Source organism: Dunckerocampus dactyliophorus, chromosome 9 (genome assembly GCF_027744805.1).
Source record: "Dunckerocampus dactyliophorus isolate RoL2022-P2 chromosome 9, RoL_Ddac_1.1, whole genome shotgun sequence".
Taxonomy (NCBI): Eukaryota; Metazoa; Chordata; class Actinopteri; order Syngnathiformes; family Syngnathidae; genus Dunckerocampus; species Dunckerocampus dactyliophorus.
In genome coordinates, this window is record NC_072827.1 from 7,424,944 (window position 1) to 7,445,973 (window position 21,030).

General features: G+C 39.7%; 1 protein-coding gene across 4 annotated transcripts in view; it reads left to right on the plus strand.

Moving 5' to 3' along the window:
* The window catches only part of myo3b (myosin IIIB), a 185,807-nt gene that overhangs the window by 36,271 nt on the left and 128,506 nt on the right, over positions 1-21,030 (plus strand). For all 4 annotated transcript variants that reach the window (XM_054786516.1, XM_054786514.1, XM_054786515.1 and 1 more), the window contains 3 exons: positions 4,439-4,515; positions 7,453-7,598; positions 17,614-17,679. In XM_054786516.1, the coding sequence (XP_054642491.1) occupies positions 4,439-4,515; positions 7,453-7,598; positions 17,614-17,679 (289 nt within the window). The remainder of the gene's footprint in view (positions 1-4,438; positions 4,516-7,452; positions 7,599-17,613; positions 17,680-21,030) is intronic.

A 21,030-nucleotide genomic window follows, 5' to 3' on the forward strand; every position in this document is an offset into this window, starting at 1 on the left:
TCTGGGGAAAAAAAAAACCAACAGTCAGCATTCACAGAGACATTTGTAAGTAAATAAAAAACAGAAAAGTGCAAAATGGTGTGAATTCACAGGAAGTCATCACAAAAGAAATGCTGCTCTTTAATACAGTTGAAAAGTCAGCATTTCAAGAAATGCTGCAAATGTTTGACTGACAGTATGAATTGCCTGTGAGAAAATACATATCACAAATGCCAATTCTGCAACTTTACAGAGTGAAAGATGACATATTAACGAAAATATTGCATTATTATGATATATTATTATTTATTATTAACTCTTTCACTGCCAAAGACGTCTATTGACGCCTTTTCAAAAAGTAATGTTGACTGCAAAAGACGTCTTGCCAAAGACTTGTAGGCAATGTGTTTCTGTCTCAGTAGGGAGCAACAGTTCGCTTTTCCTCCAACCGGCAGCGACAGATTGTCTATGAAGAAGACAGATTGTGGGTTGAGAGCACTGATCTGTACTCAAAATCTTGATAGCACATTGGTCAATGACTTGTGAAGCCACGCGGCCGCCATATTACCACTCACAAGAAACACTTCTCGGACAATGACTTATGTCAGAACTTGTGAACACGCAGTCGACAGTCTGCGCTTTTGGCCGTGTGGTCAGCGCTCTCGCCTCCCATTGCGAAGGTCCTGTGTTCGGGTCCCGGTGCGGGCGGTGCGAAACAGGGCGGGTTACACGAATGTAGTCTGCTACGTACCTGATGTGAGTGGTAAGATGGCCTCTCTGTGGCTTCAGCAGCTTGCACGGGCGCTTGCGACGTATGGTGTATCCAGATTTTTAGTGCAGATCAGTGGTTGAGAGAGGAAAATGGTGAAACGTGTCCAGAAATCGAGCGGAGACAAAAAATACAGGCAGCTAACACTGTCACAGAGCTTGTCTGGCGGTGGATCTGCCTTTAGTAGCGACGCGATCGCGAATGATAGAGGTGACATGGGTGATGTAGGTGGCGTAGACACAAATGCAGTTGACAATGGCAGTTGAAGCAACAGGCTAGTGGTTAGCGTTGCTAAGCCATGCGGTGCGAAACCGAGCCTGGCACTGGAAGCAGTTCAGAGTCAGGTGACTCAGAATCCGTGTCTAAAGTTTGTTCAGATAGCTTCAATGTTAACGTAGCCCTAAAACTCAATATTCTGTGGGTCTGGAAAGCAAAAATGCCTCAAAACTCTGGCAATATGGAGCTCTCTGCTCTGAACATGGCTGGCAGTCAATGGGTTAATAAATACCTGGCTCAGGTGGTGGAGTGCTCGTCTCCCAACCTGAAGGTTGCGGGTTCGATCCTCCGTTCTTCCGTGATGATGTTGAAGTGTCCTTGGGTAAGATACTGAACCCCCAGCTGCTCCTGATGCTTCGTCATCAGTAGGTAAATGTGCTAGCAGTGTCAGTGCTTAGAGTACCTTGGAGGTAGAAAAGCGCAATACAACTGAAAGCCCATTTACCATTATTATTATAACAGTGGTTTATTTGGTCTAAAAAAATGTTTACTGTCAATTTGCTGGAAAATATACATTTCAAAAGGCACCTGCATTGTTTTGGTCAAATAAAAAAGTTTGTCCAGTCATATTTTTTCATTGTACTTTTCGAAAATTAATGTTAAAATCTCGTCTTGTGGACCCAATCTAGCGCACCGTCTCGTCTCGAGTGTTGGGTGTCTCGTGACACCTCGTGTGAGGCATATTTAGTGTTTAAACCTGGATTGTGTGGCGAGTGAACAATGGCAGTTGAAGAGAGAAGGGGAGGGTTCTGGAGCTGAAATTAATCTAATAATTACAACACTCACTTTTATTGCAATTTTGATATGAAATCGGAGGAGAGCGTCAAGGTAGCAGGAAGGTTTAGAGGGGGTGGAACGAGCTGTGTGTCAAAAATAGACATTTTTATGGGCGTATTCATTTTTTTGCCATTTGCTGATGTCCCTGGCACGTCACCCCCGCGAAAGTGATGATGTACTGTATATGGCCACATTCCAAACACTCAAGAATAAAGTGTAGTGTAGAAGATGGATATAAGTTTCATTTTTAGCGTCTGACAGCAACTTTGATGCGTTCAAGGACTGCCAAACAAAGAGCAAAATATCAAAGCTTGATGAAAAAACATTATCAATGAAGCATAAAGAATGGTGCAATCAAGCATTCAAGGACTGTCAAACAAAGTGGGACAAGTTTCTGCTCTCTTTAATCATGCATGTACACTTTGATGTAGTTACTTACAAATTACTGTGTTTAAAGTATTTAAAGTGGGTTTTTGGGTTTTTCAAATCATTGCACCTGAACGTTTCCCGCAGCCCGGGGGTTGGGGACCCCTGCCTTACAATCGTATCGAATTGAATCGTATCATTTGTACACTGATAGAATTGTTCTGTTTTTAAAATACATAGTTTTTGAACTGTATCTTAACTCGTGTATCTAGATTTCTTATCGAATCGTCTACCACCAAAGTGCGGTGCACCAATTGTCATGGGGGTGAATAAAAATGAAAACAATTAGCGCATAACACTCACAATTACGAGTGCGCCTGAACGCCTCACGCCGCATGGAGAACGGAGCAGAAAGGATCGAGACAGAGCATGAAGTTGTTGACTGCTCTGTGTTCATTATATGAACACATGGAAGTTTGACGATTACAGAAGGACCTCGCATAACGTAAACCTCCTTTTACGTAAATTCCACTGAACGTAAAGAATTTATGTAAAGTTTTTGCATCATATTACGTAAGGCTTCAAGTCGGTGCAAGTTCAGAAATTCGATTTGAATAGCTCGCGCGACAGAGAGAGGGAAACATGTTCCATGACTAACAGAGTACACTTGGTGACGCCTTCTAACGCTTCACGCTCTCATTGGCTGATTATCGAGGCACCGCCTACGCTCTCATCTCATTGGCTGATTATCGGGGCACCGCCTACGCTCTCATCTCATTGGCTGATTTGTACAGCGCGTACATGAGTTTGTGTGAGAGACAGGCTTCTCCCTTCAACCTCCTTCCTCTTCGTAGTCGCCCTTAAACTAGTTGATTGTTTTTGTTTTTCAGTTTTATTCATTTACAGTAATCTTATTTATTACCTTATTTTATATTGGAATGTTGCTCTACTATGTTTATGCTAACTTTTTCTTATATTTTCCCACCATATTTGGTGGACTTTGAATATTTTGAAGGGCCAAAGGGGTGAGTTTGGGAAGATCTTGGAACGGATTAGACTATTTACATGTATTTTACGCTTCTTATAACGTAAAAACCCTATAACGTAAAGGTTCTCGGAACGGATTATTTACGTTGTAGGGGCGTCTACTGTATTTAAAAATTATCACCCAAACCTATTATCAACTTTAGGGGCGTCTACTGTATTTTGTGTATTAAGAGTGTGATTCCAATTCTTTATTGCTGGTTGTACTGTATGCATTTTTGTACTTCGGATGCTGCTTTATTGTGATTGTTAAACTTTCTCCTACAATTTGGTAATAAATGAATTTGCAGACTTAAACCATAGCCATCGTGAGTGGACCAAAAAGTTAAGCTCAAATTCAAGCCATCCAAACGGAAGGATGCCAACATCAAACTGGAATAAAAGATACGTAGGATGATTACTTCTCTTTTTATCAGTGCTCATGTGAAACTTTATCAAAATGTGACCTTGCAAAATACACACATTTGACCTGGAATTACTGTAAAATTAATGAATTATGTTCAGTATTTCAAGGGAATTAAGATAAGAAGGTTTATGTTTTGAAGTGTGCAGGAGTAGGGGCTACAGTACATGGCGTCAGGTCAAATGTCTGAAGGGGTACATCGCTGTAAAATGTTTGGTAATCACTGGTCTACCCCAAAGACATTTACATCCCTAATTACGACGCTCACTTTTATTGAAAATGTTGAGCCGAAATAGGAGAACGTCAACATCAAGCTAGCAGGTGGGTTTGGCCGTGTGTCAGAAATATGCCTTTTTATGAGCGAATCAATTATTTGTGGATTTTCTCCATTTGCTATTGGATCTACTGTGTATATTATTACATGAGTACAGCGCTTGTATTGGACGTCCTTCCATCGTGCTGTTGGACACGGTGAGTAAATGTATGAATAAATCCAGGATTTGTCAACATGATGTAGTTTGTCGTTGTAACCCAAGGCTATTATTGCTGATGAAATTGCATCATGTCGCATGTGAGGAGAAAGCTGCTGTGGTGAATGGAGGGAAGCGTCCCTCGGGCATGTTGATGTCCTCGGTGTGCTGGCGATGAAGTGGACTCATGCTGATAAAAATCTGTCCTACATAATCTGAAATGATTGCAGCCTTTTGTTGTTGCCGCTTGGCAGGCTGCCACAGTCAATGATATGCCAACTTTATTCATGAACTCCTGCCTTTTCTCAGCACTTTTCCTCCCAATTCAAGTGTCTTTTTTTTTTTTTTTTTTAGGGGTTTCAGCCCAGCTGACCAGCGCACGACTGCGAAGGAACACGTCCGTGGGCACCCCGTTTTGGATGGCTCCTGAGGTTAGAGACGTTCCCTCCGTTTAGTGCTTCATAAACGTCTGACATGGACGTTACAAAGAGAGAGAAGCAGGGGTTGAGCTATTTCTGTGTGCCGCTCCCCTGCGTCATTATGTATTCCCCTCCACGTCAGGCGCTCTAAAGGTCGTCTCAAGGTTAATAGCTGGGAGACTGCGGCTGCCAGTTTCTCCGTGGCAGAAATGAGTTGCAATGATTGGGCTGGAAAAAAAAAGCACCTCGGGGGCAATTAGAATAAACCGGGCTGTGTAATGTAGTGTCAATTATAATTATTGACTGAGAAATGCACTGAACTGGCCCGCCTTGAAGCCAGTAAAAGCACACGTTATCATCAATGCTCCTGTTTTTATTCATTTTTCAAAATGAAAATAGCAAGCAAGAATTAATGGATTCATTGTTAAACATGCACCTCAGTGCCTCAGTTTCTTGTATGCCTGGAGTGTCCCCACGTTTTTCCAGCGAGGACCACATACTGCCATTTTTTCATATACTGTAGGTGAAAAAGCCTATTATTATTTGTATTATTTTATTTTAAATATTCCAACTTTGTGACTTTTTTCATTCAAATCTGACTTTTTCTTCTCGTACTGTTTTGACTTTATTCTTCTAAAATTACTGTTTTATTTTTTTTAATTTCCATCTGTTTCAACTTTCACCTTGTAAATTTTCTGTTTGTAATAAATATTGTGATTTTATTCCTATTATACAGTCATGGAAAAAATGATGAGACCACCTTTGTTTCTTCAGTTTACTAATCCATTTTAATGCCTGGTACAACTAAAGGTACATTTGTTTGGACAAATATAATGATGACAACAAATATAGCTCATAAGAGTTGAATTTAAAAGCTGATATCTAGCAACTTCCATGCTTTTCATGATAATAACCAAAATCACTTAAGTTATTACATGAATAGCTATAGCATTGTACTGACAAAAAATGTAAGTCTTATGAGCTATTTTTGTTGTCATTGTTACATTTGTCCAAACAAAGGTGCCTTTAGTTGTATCAGGCATTCAAATGAACAAGGAACTGAAGAAACAAGGGTGCTCTAATCATTTTTCCCATGACTGTATTTTGACAATATTCTAACTTTTTCCCCAACCTAATTTTCTAAAAACGACAACTTTGTTTTATTTTGTTTCTCATAATAATACAACTTTAAAAAAAAGAGCATACTTTTTTCTTTAATATTTCAACCCCATGCTGCTAAAATGAGATGATTTTTCCTCATAACATTATGAGTTTTCGCTCATAAAATTACAACTTTTTTCTCATTAGATTACTTTTTCTTTAATATTTTTCCTTTATTCTTGTAAAATTATTGCTGATTGTTCAATTGTTGCGTTTTTAATAAATATTTTAGAATGTGCCGTAGGACAATAAAAAAAAGGCCTTTGGAGGCCCCTGATGTAAGCTATTTTAATGTATCAGGAAGGAGCAATGTCACATGACAGCATACGTTCCTTATCATACTCGCAGAATGTTAGTTAATTTAGTAGTTAGTTAGTAAATTTAATCTTACTTTTTATGCATTTTGCATTGATTTTCTAATAGAAGGCTGACATAAAAAAAACACATTGGTTGTCTATGTGTTATCTACAATGCTCTTTATTAATACTGACATTTACCTAGCATGCTCATGCCTTCATTAGGAGTTCATTCATTAGTAGAGCCTGCATTGGAGTGTTATGTTGAAATAGAATACAATAAATGGAGAATAATAAAGTCATTAATATACAGTACAAATAAAGTGGATCCCTGCACATTCACAGATTTTTGGTCAAAAATATTTTTTTTCTCCAAAAATAAGCATTTAGAAAACCGAACATCTCATTCACTAAAAGTAGACAATAATTGATAAATATGTGATAATACAGGTTAAATGTACAACATACATGTTACTGTTTGGAACATGTGTGCACAATAATTACCAGGCCAATATGAGGAAATTATGACATCATACCAAGAAATCCGATAACATTAAAAATAGCTCTGAGAACCAATAATTTAAAAAAAACGCTCCATTGAGGCGAGATTTGAGCAAATCAAGTGCTCCTTTTTTCTCCTGCCTGTGACGTTAACGGCTAGTAGTAACTTCAGCTCACTTGTAAACAAACGAGGAAGACATTTCGAGTGCTATTTGTACCAAATGCTTTGCGATGAGAGGAAAAAAAATAGATTGAGCTCACAAAAAACCTTATCAGCCACCTGAAACGCCAGCGGTACAGTGTTTGAAAAGTGCAAAAGGTTTTCCACAGACCTTTGCGGCATCACATCGGCTAGTCGGAGTGTGTGCCCGAATACAGTGCACCTTGCTGGGCCACGCCAGGTGGCTCCTCATGCTCTATACTCTGGTTCTCCTGACCTCCGTAGTGTCACATCGGCTGCACAGAGTGTCCGAATATAGTTCCCTTTTTCTGGGCCACAGCAAATACTGTATACTCTGGTTCTCCTGATAGTAGTGATGTGGTAGTAGTAATGTCATGATACTTGATTAGGACTAATCAACAGGTACAGTTGGTCAAATCCTAATTTGTTCCAGTCCTTCGTACCTCCAGGTGTGCACAAACTACAGTTAAATCTAAATTTTTAAAAAGAAGGTCTAAAAAAAGTTATCGGTTACCTGTACTATGTCAGTCTTGAGCAGCACAAAGTTAACAGTATCAATTTGAAAAAAAAAAAAGATATCGCGTATCTCTAATGTTTACGTTTTTATGCGTCACTGATCATTTTTTTTGCTCAAGCGTTGAGATTTTGCACATTGTTCGGCGGTCCTCGAATGCACCATAGTTGCTGTGAGGCACAAGTTTGGCTACTTTAGCACCAGCTTCAGCGCCTCCAAACTGTGTCTGAGTGTAGCATGCCAACTAAAGATTGTATAATGTAGGAATAACAGTAAAATCCATGCCGTGTTCATAGGTCATCGCGTGTGAGCAGCAGTATGACTACTCCTATGACGCCCGCTGTGATGTGTGGTCTCTGGGCATCACGGCCATCGAGCTGGCTGATGGAGACCCCCCACTGGCAGAGATGCACCCTGTTAAAGCCCTCTTCAAGATCCCACGGTAAGACACTAGAGGGAGCCCCCGGCCTGCAGCTGAAGGTGGCGCTCTCACACACACACACACACACACACACACACACACACACACACGCGGGCGCGCGTTAGAATGTTAGATGTTGCTTGTTTCCACTTGCATGCTGAGGTTTTTTGTTGTGTTTATCGTCCAAACAATGATTGGCTTAAGAATGAATGCAATATTCCCTGTTGGACATGGTTATGTTCAGCACCGGAGCACCAACTTCTAGACCTCCTACATACATAATCATCATCCTGAAGGGACCTCAAACACAACCCAAACCCACCCCCTCCACCCCCATACACAAACAGTCAGTGCATTTACATGCACTAAAAAAAAACAACAACTTTTTAGCTTTTTAACATTACTAGAAGGCTATTTTGCACTTTATTCCATGGTGCTTGAATGCACAACCTTTATGTTTTTTAGAACTTAAAATATTTAATTTATTACATTATTATATTATTATACTTAATTTAATATATGAATATAATTACAATACTAATATATAATATAATATAGAATAATATTGTAGTTTATTTGTATTTTTATTCTTATTATTTATTATTTATAACATTTAAATAATATATTATATATGATATAGTGTAATAATACATAATCAAATTATATATAATGATATAATATTAATATATATTATAATTCTATTTAAAATTAATTAATATTATTTTCAATAAAAGAAACCCATCATCCAAACGTTCCAGAATTCCCCTCGTGCTTGGGGCCCTGGTGCAACAGTTCCACTTTGACGCCCCAGCTTATGTCTGATGATATTCCACAGTTGAGTTGACTTTTTGTTACCAGCACAATTGTGCAATCACCCCGACACCCCCCGCCCCCGCCTCCCACTGCCCCCCATTTTGTGGCGATGTCTTGATTGCAATTAGCATGGGTTATTAGCTTCATTCACACACAAAGAGGAGGCTGTCACCTCCTTCCCGTCGTCACAATGCCATCTCCTCCCCGCTGTATGGAAATAAATCCGTGCTTTACAAAGCCAACACCAGCAATCAGCGGCGCCTCAACGCTGCCCAGCTACACCTCTTTTGTCCTGCAGGTGGCGGTAATGTCTGCCTCCTGTGACACGGCTTTTGCACTGTGATCAATGAAAAATCTTGGACGTGAACCAAACCTTTCATGGAAATCCGCTAAGCAGTTGACATTTGACAACCACAACGTATCCCAAATGGATGTCTGTCATGCCTTCCAACACACTGCTGCTCTACCAAACATCCTGCTTCATATCACCGTTAATTGGTTCCAGACCCGACAGTGATAAGTAGGCCTACGTTTCTCGCCAAGTAGTATTTCTTATTTATAAATGGAATATTTTCGTAGTTAAAGCATAGAAAACCTGTAAACAAACTTCTAAATGTGCTTTTTAACATTAGAGCCCTCTAGACATGAATAACCACCCAATAGTCACCTTTACACTCCTCTTACCCAATATAATAGACATAACAAGGTAAAATAAGACATTTAAAGACATTTAAAACTCGTGCTTGTGTGCGTTGCAATAAATTTGATCCAGACGCATGGATACGAAGTGAAGTTGGGGATTCAGAGTTGAGTTTTAGCTATTATGGTTATTATGCCATTATTATGTCATTATTATGTCTGTTGTGAGATGATTCAAACCTGCAATAAAATCCTCTTGTTCCGGCGATCAAGTCTGGTGTGTTTCACCTACTGACGCCTAGTGAACAATGCAGAATACTGCATATCACAATTTGAATGCGTCTTCTGAATGCCTTATGTTTGTATTTTACTTCAGTCATTTTTATGCTTGAAAATGCTTCATTTAGGCAAAAATACATACAGTTTGCTCAAATATGCATATTTTCGGACTAATAAAAGGCTGTATTCAACCACAAAGCAGCATGATTTATTAATTCAGATATTATTGAAGACTGTGATAGAGTGAAGCTGCGAAATTAGAACTGCAATATGGCGAGGGACGTTGCTTTTAAAATTGCGTGGTCTACAAAAGCGCAGGGTCAAGAAACAGCTGTGGCTGTAGGCAACCTCCCGGTGTAGTTTTTATTAACTTCATAAGGTGGCAGTATCAGTATTAGAAGTTATCATGGTCAGCATCCAGCAGATTTATCTATCTCTGCATGCGCTTTAAACTGTTTGTTTTTCTACTCAGCTGTTGGTGCGACAGTCATGCTTGTTACACTTGTGGTACTATTGTTTACAATCAATTCATCAGCACTATAAATTCTGGCTGAGCACTTTGCTCATCGAGCACACAAAAAACTTGACCAGCCACCTGAAACACCAGCTGCTCGGAGCGTGTGCCCGAATACAGTGCACCTTGCTGGGCCACAGCAGGTGACTCCCTCCGCTCTATACTCTGGTTCTCCTGATAGTAGTGATGTGGTAGTAGTAATGTCGTATTTGATTAGGACTAATCAACTGGTACTGTTGGTCAAATCCCAATTTGTTTGAGTTCTTTTTCCCTCCAGGTGTGCATAAACTACAATTAAATAGTTAAATCTCTATTTAAAAAAGTTGATATTTATTGGTACCATATCAGTCTTGGGAAGCACAAAGTCAGCGGTGTCAGTATCGGTTTGAAGAAAAAAAAGATACCTTGCATCTCTACCATTGAGTATTTATTTAAACACGAATGAGGCCAAACATGAATTTGAGTTTGCAGGGCTGGAATAAAATTTGAGAAATGTACTTCTTATTTCTTCGTCCCTGCTTGAATCCAAATAGATAGTCTGCCCTTTAGCAGGGAAACGGCGAGCGCGCAGAGACGGTGGCAGTATAAATCACCGGCAACGTGTTGAACCGTGAAATGATTCCGTTAACATGTCATTTATCTCAAATACATTTTGCCGTCACTGCGTCACAGCAGACGCGGTGGCAGAGGAATCAGTGGTAAACGGTGACGGGAGTATGAATGACGTTCCAAATAGGGAAATGTGTTCCACCTTTGAGCCTGAAGTGCTGCTGGAGATGATTTATGGCAAACTGAGAGGAATTCATCTTTACAGCTTTTAATGATTGTAAACTTGATCTCTCTTCCTATTCAATGTTTTACGAGATATTAGCAGAGGTGCCTTCTCTGGCGTCATGTCCTTGGGTGCGGCTTTTAGAAGCATGAAAACATGGCACGAGAATCCCCACAAGTCATTGTTGCCTTTTACTGTTGCAGGCGTTTATGTCTTTCCACAAGACAGACTTCACTGTCACGTTCATCCTCTCTCACATTCTTCACGGATGCGACATAGATCGTGTTATACTTGAAAGATACTCACCACTTGTAACAGCGTGGCGGCCGTGCGGTTGGTGGTGCCGTTTCTTCTTTGTCTTTCATCTTAAAGCAAAATAGATTCTAATCATCAGTCTGGAATTCGTTTTAATGCTTCATTGGTTTGTTAAACAGAAGAACATATCTGTCCTTGTCTTTACAAACTTTAGTAATTTATATACCGGTGGACCAGCCAGGACACCTCTCATGCTAGCAAAAAGCATCAGTGCTAACATTTCAAACCAAAATGTTATCATTAGTTGCTGAAAAGTAAATGATCCTCCACAACTGTAGGACAGGGGTGTCAAACCCTTTGAGGGCCACATCACAGTTGTATAAACTGTATAAACCTTATATTAAATCCCTCATTTATCGCTGTTAATTGGTTCCAGACCCAACCGCGATAAGTGAATTTCCAAGTAGGATTCAATATTGATAAATGGAATATTTTGGTAGTTAGAGCGTAGAAAGCCTGTTTATGACTTTGTAAATATGCTTTTTAACATTATTAGAGCCCTGTAGACATGAAATAACACCCCTACAGTCACCTTTACACTCCTGTTATTCTTTGTTTACATCACATTGTGCAGGCTACAGGATCACTGCAGGGACATAAGAGACGGCCACCTCTAGCATAGCAAGCTACTGAGCTAACTAGTGAGCCTCTCCAATTTACTTATATATGTGCGAGACGATAATATTAAAGTTCAGAAGATATGCAATTGCATGCAGTACAATTCACAAATGAAAGAACAAATACATCTATCAAGAAAAATGAAATGATTTAGTGACGCAACGGATTGAGCAAGGAACTCAAACAATTTACCAAGATGAGCGAATTCAAGAAACAATACAAGCAGTTAATGTTTGCTAAATACAAGGCAGAAGCGTCTTGATTATTATGTTTATTGTTCTGTCATGCTTGTTTTTATTTTGTATTATTTATTTATTATTACACTGATTATTATATGGAATAATATTACATGCAGGAAGTGAATAATATGTATTGTACCAGATGTGGAATAGATGGAGGGTAGGATTAAATAAGGTTTGCTCCTTCCTCCTCCTTTTGGACATGTGGAATGATTCATGAGATGTATTGCATTGTAACCTGCATGCATGTTCAAATAAAATTAAACCAAACCAAACCAAACTGTCCATGATTTTGCGGGCAACATAAAATAACATAAAATAAGGTGGTGGCCAGATCTGGCCCTGGGCCTTGAGTTTGACACCTGTGCTGTCGTTGGAGTCCTGGGGCTAAATAGAACTGAGGAAAACAATAAAAAGACACAATATGAGCAATGTGCAATATGTTGTTTTATATCAGCGTGTTTATTTTTACTGTATTTTTAATATTAACAGAATTTAAATATTTTATATATTATTATATAAATATATATGTACTGTATATATATATATATATATACATTTAAAATATATTTATTATATTTTATATTAAGTTTTTACTGCTGTCCAAGAAAAAGCATACATCTTTAAATGTGTTTTACTTTACTTGCAAAGAAAATATGTTTTATTTCCCAATTAAATATAATGTTTTTTGTTGTTGTTGGACAGTGATGGGGCATGTAAAGAAGACTTGATAATGATAGAATCTAGAATAATATAGAAACCTTAACTCTACTGTAACATATTATACATCCTGATCATTTGCTTACGTTATGTCAGATTTCGTAAATGGTACATGTTGAATACAGGAAGTGAGCAAATGCAGTAGTAATTGATGTGAAAAGGAGAGGGGGTAGGATTGAATAAGTTTTGCTTTCTTCTGCTCCTTTGCGGACAAATGGAATTGTGAATTGTAAGGTGAAGTATTCCGATGTCACCTGATTGCATGTTCCAAATAAACTAAAACCGTTAGCATAACCATGACTGAGCAACATGCTGATATTTGCATTATTTTAGTGGAGGACATCCAGGCATTATTGTCACGTGACACTGTGGCGTGTAATAACAGAGAGAGATATTGTGTGTGACATTGTTCTGGTTGCATTATGGGAGTGTGTGAGTGGAACCCCCTCAGGCTATTAATGTCCTGTGGGCTCCATGAAGTGGGGTCACCTTGGCACGGCGTCTCTTTTTGCTTCCGCTTTAAGAATAGCCACTTGCGTCCATGTCTGATTTCTTTTGATTTCCATATTTATATATGAGGCTGCTGCATGTCTGTAACGCTGCTTTTTAACATGACGGAAAACATTTCACTCCGTTTTCTATTTCCTGTGATGAATTGAGTGCGCTGCGGCGTAATTGACAGATGAGAGCTCCTCCTCACGTCCACGAGAGAAGCTAATGGAGCGTGTCAGAGGGGAAAGTTGTAAAATTAATTACAAATACAAAGATGCCCTGTGATATTTAATATGCACAAGGTTAATATTGCGAGTCAATTTTCTCTCCGGTGCCCCGCCTCGCATTGTCCATGCAACATCAAACTGCAGTGTGTGTGCGTGCGTGTGTGTGTGTGTGTGTGTGTGTAATGCTGTGTAAAGGTTTGAAGGCAAAGGTGTCCAAGGTTGTGTTTGTTGGGCCTCATCCTAGAAAATATAAACTACAAGTTAACAGCGCGTACATCTTTTAAGACAGAAATAAATGATAGGCGAAAGAAATAAACAAGCGTCAATGAACAGTGAACTTCCTGTTCTTACTGTGGTAATACAAATCAACAGCATTTAAGCAACACTGCCATGAATGTATGTGCAAATTACTAACGTGGGAGGGATCCACTAAACAAGACTACCTCACAAATGCCATTCTTCTTATTGCAAGTAAGCATGCCATCAAAATACGTCCTTGTCAGTTCACTTATAGCAATTACTAAGTGGATTTTAGGCAGATGGATGCATACTCACGATTCAACATTCACAAATTTGTGCCTTTTTGGTAAAAAAATATTAGTTTTCTCCAAAAATAGGCGTTTTTTTTTGCCAAAAACGCATCTCACTCACCATAAGTATGTAATAATGTATAAATACATGTTAATATAGGTAAAATGTACAGTATACATGTACCACTGTTGAAAAAGCCCACAATTTGTTCAGCAGTCCTTGAACGCATCATAGTTGCAGTGAGACGCAAAAGTGAAACTATACATTGTATAACTTCTACGCTGCAAAATGTGGTGTTTGAGTGTTTTTTGTGTGTTTGGAATGGGGTCATATACAGTTGATCCCTGCTATTCACGGGGGTTACATTTCAGGACCAGCAGCAAATGTTGAAAATCTGCAAGGAATTGATGCGCTCATAAAATAAAAATGTCTACTTTTTACACACGGCTCACTTGGTGTAAGGCTCACACCGCTGCAAGCGACAAACAATAATAAATATGTAAGTGATCACTTTTTTTTGTGCCTATTTCCAGATACAGCAGGGGTGGGCAAACTGCAGCCCGTGGGCCTCATCGGAGCTGCTAAACGTATAACGTATCTGGCCCACCGGGCGTTTCCAAATTTCTTTTTTTAAACCCATAACATTGAAGCTGTATGTATGCAACATGACTTGCAGTGCTATTGTGGCACGCTTGAGTCGTACAGGAAATAGTCAGAGGCAATCTGTAGCTTGTACTAAAAGGTGATCCAAACAACACAACACGTCAACATGTGACGCTCAACGTAACCCACCTACTGCACCATGAGACAAACATAAACCACATATAATAACATGAAGTAAGACATAAATAACAATATTCATTGCAACAGGAATCACTTAGAAATATATATTTACAGATATTACAATAGAAACATAGTAAACTGAGGAAAAAACAAATATACATTGATAAATACAAATACAGATGCACTAAAGCATATAAAACAAAGCGGTAGGCAGGCACCCCTGCAGCTTTATATACCTGACATTTTGTGCAATTGATACACTCTCGCCGTACGAGCAACACACAACCGACTTACTTGACATGCATGGAGCATGGAAGAAATATCTGAACGTGCGTTGGCTGCACGAATTACGTATGCGTGGAGCACATGTGGTGTACGACGTACATACAGAGTCTGCGAGTCCGACGTATGCCAAAAAAATGATATTTTGCCCAAACCTGACACCACAAAACGTATGAAAGACACGTACGCTCGTATGGATGTATGTAAGATTGTCTTGCAACCTGAAGAAAACGCAAGCGCCCGTAGAATTTGTTTGAGATGACAAAGAACCACTGCGTCCGGTCTGCGGACAGCCTACGGCTGGAAAATCAGCAAATCACACGCACCCTTTGTGCGTTTCTTGTGTTTTATTCACGTAGACCGGCCTTAGATGCGTGCATGACCGGTTGTGACGTAGGCTTAAGTTTGGAACACTTAAAGCTGAATCCAATGCAACAATTCCACAGCAGAAGAAAAGATATAACATTCTGTGGGATGTGGAGGATTATGAATGGTGCGTACGTGCCAGTATCACACTCAAATATTTCTTTGGCCTCATTTTTGTCTTTCTCTGTGGCTTAATGCCGACTGTGAAGTGCTGTTGACACCTCTCTGACTTCCCTTCAATCCATTCCGAGGAGCGTCTTGACAGTAGGAGCTCTGCCCAACCCGTGATTTGAATAAGCCATTTGTGTTTACATTATGAGCCTGCACTCTCACCAATACTCAAAGCTACAAGAAAAAAAAGCACAATAAGCACACTTGAGAGTATTATCAGTGTGTGTGTTTCTATATTGGCATAGTCATGCATAAGCAGTGTGGTAGCACATCAAGGCGAGAACATGTCTTCAGGCTCACATTAGAGCTTGCATTCAAGCAGTCACTTTGCCGGCTTTGATCTGCACTTTGGAAAGGATTGGCTGCCTGAATCCTTTATCGCACAGAGCTGTGTAAAATGACAGATTTTCTTGCCTAACATGCTCCCAAAAATGAGCCAGTGGAGCTGCGGAAGGATGTGTGATTGTGTCTCCCTCTGATTTGTTTTGGGACACTTTTCATTCTGCATGATGCCAGTTTGATTGGAAGATAACACACATGAGGTGACGGGAAAGTAGAAAATAAAACGATTCTCCATTAGAGGTCAGTGGAACAGTGTCTTCCAAAACCAGCTTTGTAAAGGCTGTTAGATCAGAGCACCCTTGTTTCTTCAGTTCCTTGTTCATTTTAATGCCTGATACAACTGAAGGTACCTTTGTTTGGACAAATGTAACAATGACAACAAAAATAGCTCATAACAGTTACATTTTTTGGCAGTACAAGGCTATAGCTTTTCATGTAAGAACTTAAGTGACTTTGGTTATTATCAGGAAAAGCATGGAAGTTGCTAGATATCAGCTCTTAAATTCAACTCTTATGAGATATATTTGTTATCATCATTATATTTATCCAAACAAAGGTACCTTTAGTTGTACCAGGCATTAAAATGGATCAGTAAACTGAAGAAACAAGGGTGGTCTCATCATTTTTTACATGACTGTAGTTGGTCACAGCACTGTACTCTATCGAGGAAGAGCCCAGAATGAAAGTACAGTAATCCTTTGTTTATGGCGGTTTATTGGTTCCAGACCCGACAATGACATGCAATAAGTGAATTTACACAAAATAGGATTCAATATCAATACCCTTTTTAACATTATTACAGCCATCTAGATATGAAATAACACCCTTATACTCACCTTTACATTTGTATTACCCAAGATAGTAGATATAAACTGAGAAAAAATACATAAATAAGACAACAGACTCACACATTATCAGTTCCTTGTTGTTTTGTGGACAGCGTATTTCCTGAGGTGGCTATTGTCTCATCAACAGCCTGCTGCTTGGTTTCCTCAATGTAAAAATTGGCACATTCTTCACTGCACTGGACAGCATACACCAGATTATTCGAATCTCTGTTGGGCATCTCAGTGTGGAGTTTGCAGCGTTTAGCCTAGTGCTGCAACTGTGCTTACGTCAGTTGTAGGGCCACCTCCACCTTCCTCTGAAGTGGTTCGCGGTAGCATGAGGCTTCCCTGGTCCGCAGGCAGTGGGAGAAGATGTTTCTCCAAGCCACCTCTACATAATCCACATTGCTGGTCAAAAAAATGCTAAAAGCAACCCAATGTAGGTCAACATATGTTAAATTATCTGAAAAAAACATCCACATCTTAGCTGCGTCTTATTGGTGACAAAGCAAATTAGTGTAATACATAATGATATTTGTCATTATTCTTGTAGTTATTTGTGGGCCATGACAGGCCATGAATAAAACAGCTGCAGGCTCAAAATGACCCCCGGGCCGCACTTTGGACACCCCTAGTCTATGTTGTTTAGTACATTGCCACTGGGAAAGAAACTGCATTCAAAGGTGCATGAGATGGTAAGAGAGAGTACAGTAGTTTCCCTGATATGTAGCTTGCCGAAGCCTGGCCCTTTTTGTCGTATAAAATCCTTACTGTTGCTGTCACGAGACACTTGAAGTGTGCTGGCCGGGTTATAGATGACCTCCGTGAATGCTGCTGACAGAGGCGAGACGCTCTCCTCTCTCTCATAACTTTGAGCTCCCAGTCACAGATGCCGGCTGCCAAGCGCAGACCGAGTCACTTACAGACCTGGACGGCGACCAACTCTTCCCAAAAACTCCCTGTGAGCGAGTGCCAGCCGTCATTTGTCACCAACTGAAGAGACGGCGGTGCTGTCATGTCATTTGAAAGCCATTTTTAGACAACCAGACTGTCTCTTGAGGAAGATGCTGATTACGCATACAAATTTTATTGTGATTTTCTTTCAGAAATCCATCCCCTACGCTGAGACACCCGGACCAGTGGTGCCGAAGTTTCAGTCATTTCATCAGCCAGTAAGTCAAGCCAGTCATCAAGATTTTTGTATGAATTCATAATTAGTTATTCTGTATGCCTCAGATTTTAATGCCTCTCATTAGCATTAAACATAATGAATTTTTGTAAATGAATTCATAGAGTGAGTGAATATTGTCCTGACTGTGAATATTCTCATTTATCCATATCATTGTATTCCCAGGGCATTTAATCCATCACAACTGGACCGTTCAGGTTGTCTTAGAAGACCTTTCTACTCAAAGACTAGATAGGGAACAGCCACAGGTGTCTTGTCTAGTCTTTGAGCATGATAGGATACTAGATAGGATGCATGAAAGCCTTAATTGGACATTGAACATGAAAGACTAGATAGGACAGAGACAAAGCTGTCTTATATAGTCTGAGCATAAAACACTAGATAGAATGCATAAAAGACTAGATAGAACATTGCACATAAAGGACTAGATAGTAGGGGCGTCCGGATCCAATCTTCAGGATCGGGATCGGCTGCCGATCCGCTGTATTTGTGAAGATCAGATAATATCAGCTTCCGCCATGAGATCGGGCCGATCCGGATGCCATGTCACGTTCATAACTCTGAGCCACACTCCAACATGGTAGGTGCAATAAAGCACCTCGAAGCTGGTTGCCTCTCGACTCCCGCCACCTGCAAGAAGAAGAAAACGCAGCACCAGCACATGCAGACATGTCCGCGGTGTACCGTGGCGAAGTTAGTTTCACGTTGGACGTTGGACATTTGGCTCCGTAGCTACAGCGGTAGTTCCCTCTCACTGTGCCCGGACCGGTGCGTCATAGTGTAGGGAGCTCACATGGGACGTGCCGCTCTGGTTGCTTATAATAGGGGCCGCACAAATACTACTAAACGTGTCGAAACGGCGACGAAAAACCTTGGACGCTCTGCTATTACGAAGTGTGAATGGAAGCTAGCGGGGTTCGCTTAGTTTAGCTGCGGCTGTGTGTGCATGTGTGTGTGTGTGTGTGTGTGTGTGTGTGTATGTGTGCGCGCGAATCAGGCGGGTTGAGTATAGTTTCAATGTGTTGTGTTTTACTGCTTTAATGTAAGCACCATTTTACAATGCCCACGGATGACGTGCAGGTTCTGAGTGAAAAAAGACGAGAGGCACGTTCATTCTGGCACCCGGCGCGTATCATCCGTCAATTGCCATTCTCAGCACACACAACACATTCCGGCCTTCAAAATAATAGTGCACACATCACTTTTATCACTGTTGTAATTGTGTAAACAAAATAAGGGGGTCATTAAAATATCTTACATTAATAACACGATTGGAATTACATCTGTGACTCCATCTTCCTTATCACAAGCACGGGCATTACAGTTGGTTGAAGATTTTGTAGCAATATGTGCTGAGGCTGAGAAGTTAGCTAAACTACAAACATTTCTCAATTACTGGACAAAATGGGCCAATGATGTATTGCATCAATAAATGTAAGGATTTTTGCATTTTATTCACTAACTCAAATAGCACACACTCTATGCTGGCAAAATAAGGTATAAAGTCATATATTCTAAATCACACCACAAATTGATCTATAACCATGTGAAATGATTATTCCTACCCTCAAAGTATTTTGCACGGCCATTTTTTCCAGTTTCATCTTTTATTGGATGGACTTTTATTGGATCTTTTCTTTGATTAGGGGCCTGACTTTTGTTCCAAAGGCCAAACAATATTGTTGGTCATGCTGTGTAATAAAAAAGTACATTCAGCAACACTTTGCTTTTTAACTTTAACAAATTCACGTTTGTAACAAAAAGTTCTTATTATGCAAAAAACAAACAAAACAAACAAAAAAACGATCGGTACCAGATTGGATCGGAAAGACTATAAAAAAAATTGAATCAGAAGCCAAAAAACCTGAATCGGGACATCCTACTAGATAGGATGCATGGAAGACTAGATAGGACAGAGACATCAAGGTCCTATGTCGTTTTTGAACATACATACTAGATAAGATGAATGAATGACTAGATAGGTATGGAAGAGAGAGAGAGTGAGGCAGAGGCATGGGAAACTAGATAGGACAATCAGAGCTGTCCTATCTGGTCTTTGAACATGAACTGCTGAAACCTGCTCTGATGAGTGACGAAACGTCTTCTAAGACAACCTGAGCAGTCCAGTCGTGATGGATTCAATGCCCTGAGAATACAATGTATTGAGTGTGATTAGGGTTTATGGATATGATTATGTGGTTTGTATCAATATGAATCAATATTATTCATTGATAGTGTCATGAAGGCAAAGGGGAGTGCACTAGTTGGAGTTGTTGACTTGCTTTCTTAGATTACTGCATTAAGACTGCGCTCTAAAGAAGAAAAGGTTATATTAGCTGGGGCAAGTTTGGCTTCATCAACACAGACCTCCACAACTGCTCAGGAGTTCACGGAAACAGGAGTTCAGAACATTCAGGGACAAGTACTCCCTTTCCTTGTCATTCGTTTTTTTCTGTCAGGGGTCACTACAGCAAGTGAATCACATGATTTGAAGTTTTTTTTGTTTGTCCAAGCATGGGATTAGCACTGGGCAGCTCCAATGGATGGGTGTTGAGAAAAAACAACAACATTTAATTCATTGATTAATTTTCTCTATTGTCAATCCAAGAAAGTAGTCAAATGTCCATCTCTTTTTTATGTAGAAATAAATATTTTTGAAAACAATATATATGTATATGTGTATATACAGGTATGTATATATCTATAATATATATAAAAATAATTGATTGATTAAAAAAAATAAACTAAAAAGATGTATTAGCTAAATATTATTTTTTTATTTAAAAATACATTTTATAATATTCATATAAAACATACAGAATGTTCTCATGTTGCATGTCCCATATCAATAAATATGTCGTCAATAACCCACTTTCAATAAGCAGCAATGCGCGTGTGAAGATGTGGGGAGCTAACGTTGATATTTACAAGCAGATTAACGCTCATGGCTTTGTGTTTATTGACTTTTCATTGGAGTAAATCTGCCACAGGGGAAGAAAGTCATTCACCTGAGTTATCAGCTCCATCTGAGCCCTGCAGATAACTTTTCATTTCCTACACCGTGTTAACCTTCCAGCATCAGCGCTGCTCCAAATATATAACCTTAATATCCACCACACTGCAGTGTGCCGCTCACTACCACAATGAGCAAATAAGATTCCATTGGAGTGGAGACTTATTTTTATGTAGAAGACGATTTTCTTGGCAGTGTGTGGGAGTGAGGAAATGATATTAAAACAAATCAGCCGTCTGCCTTAAGAGGCTGTTTGCTTTGTGTGTTATTGATTGGTCAGCCCTGCGTCAAGGAGCGTTGCACTCCGCACTAAACGTAGAG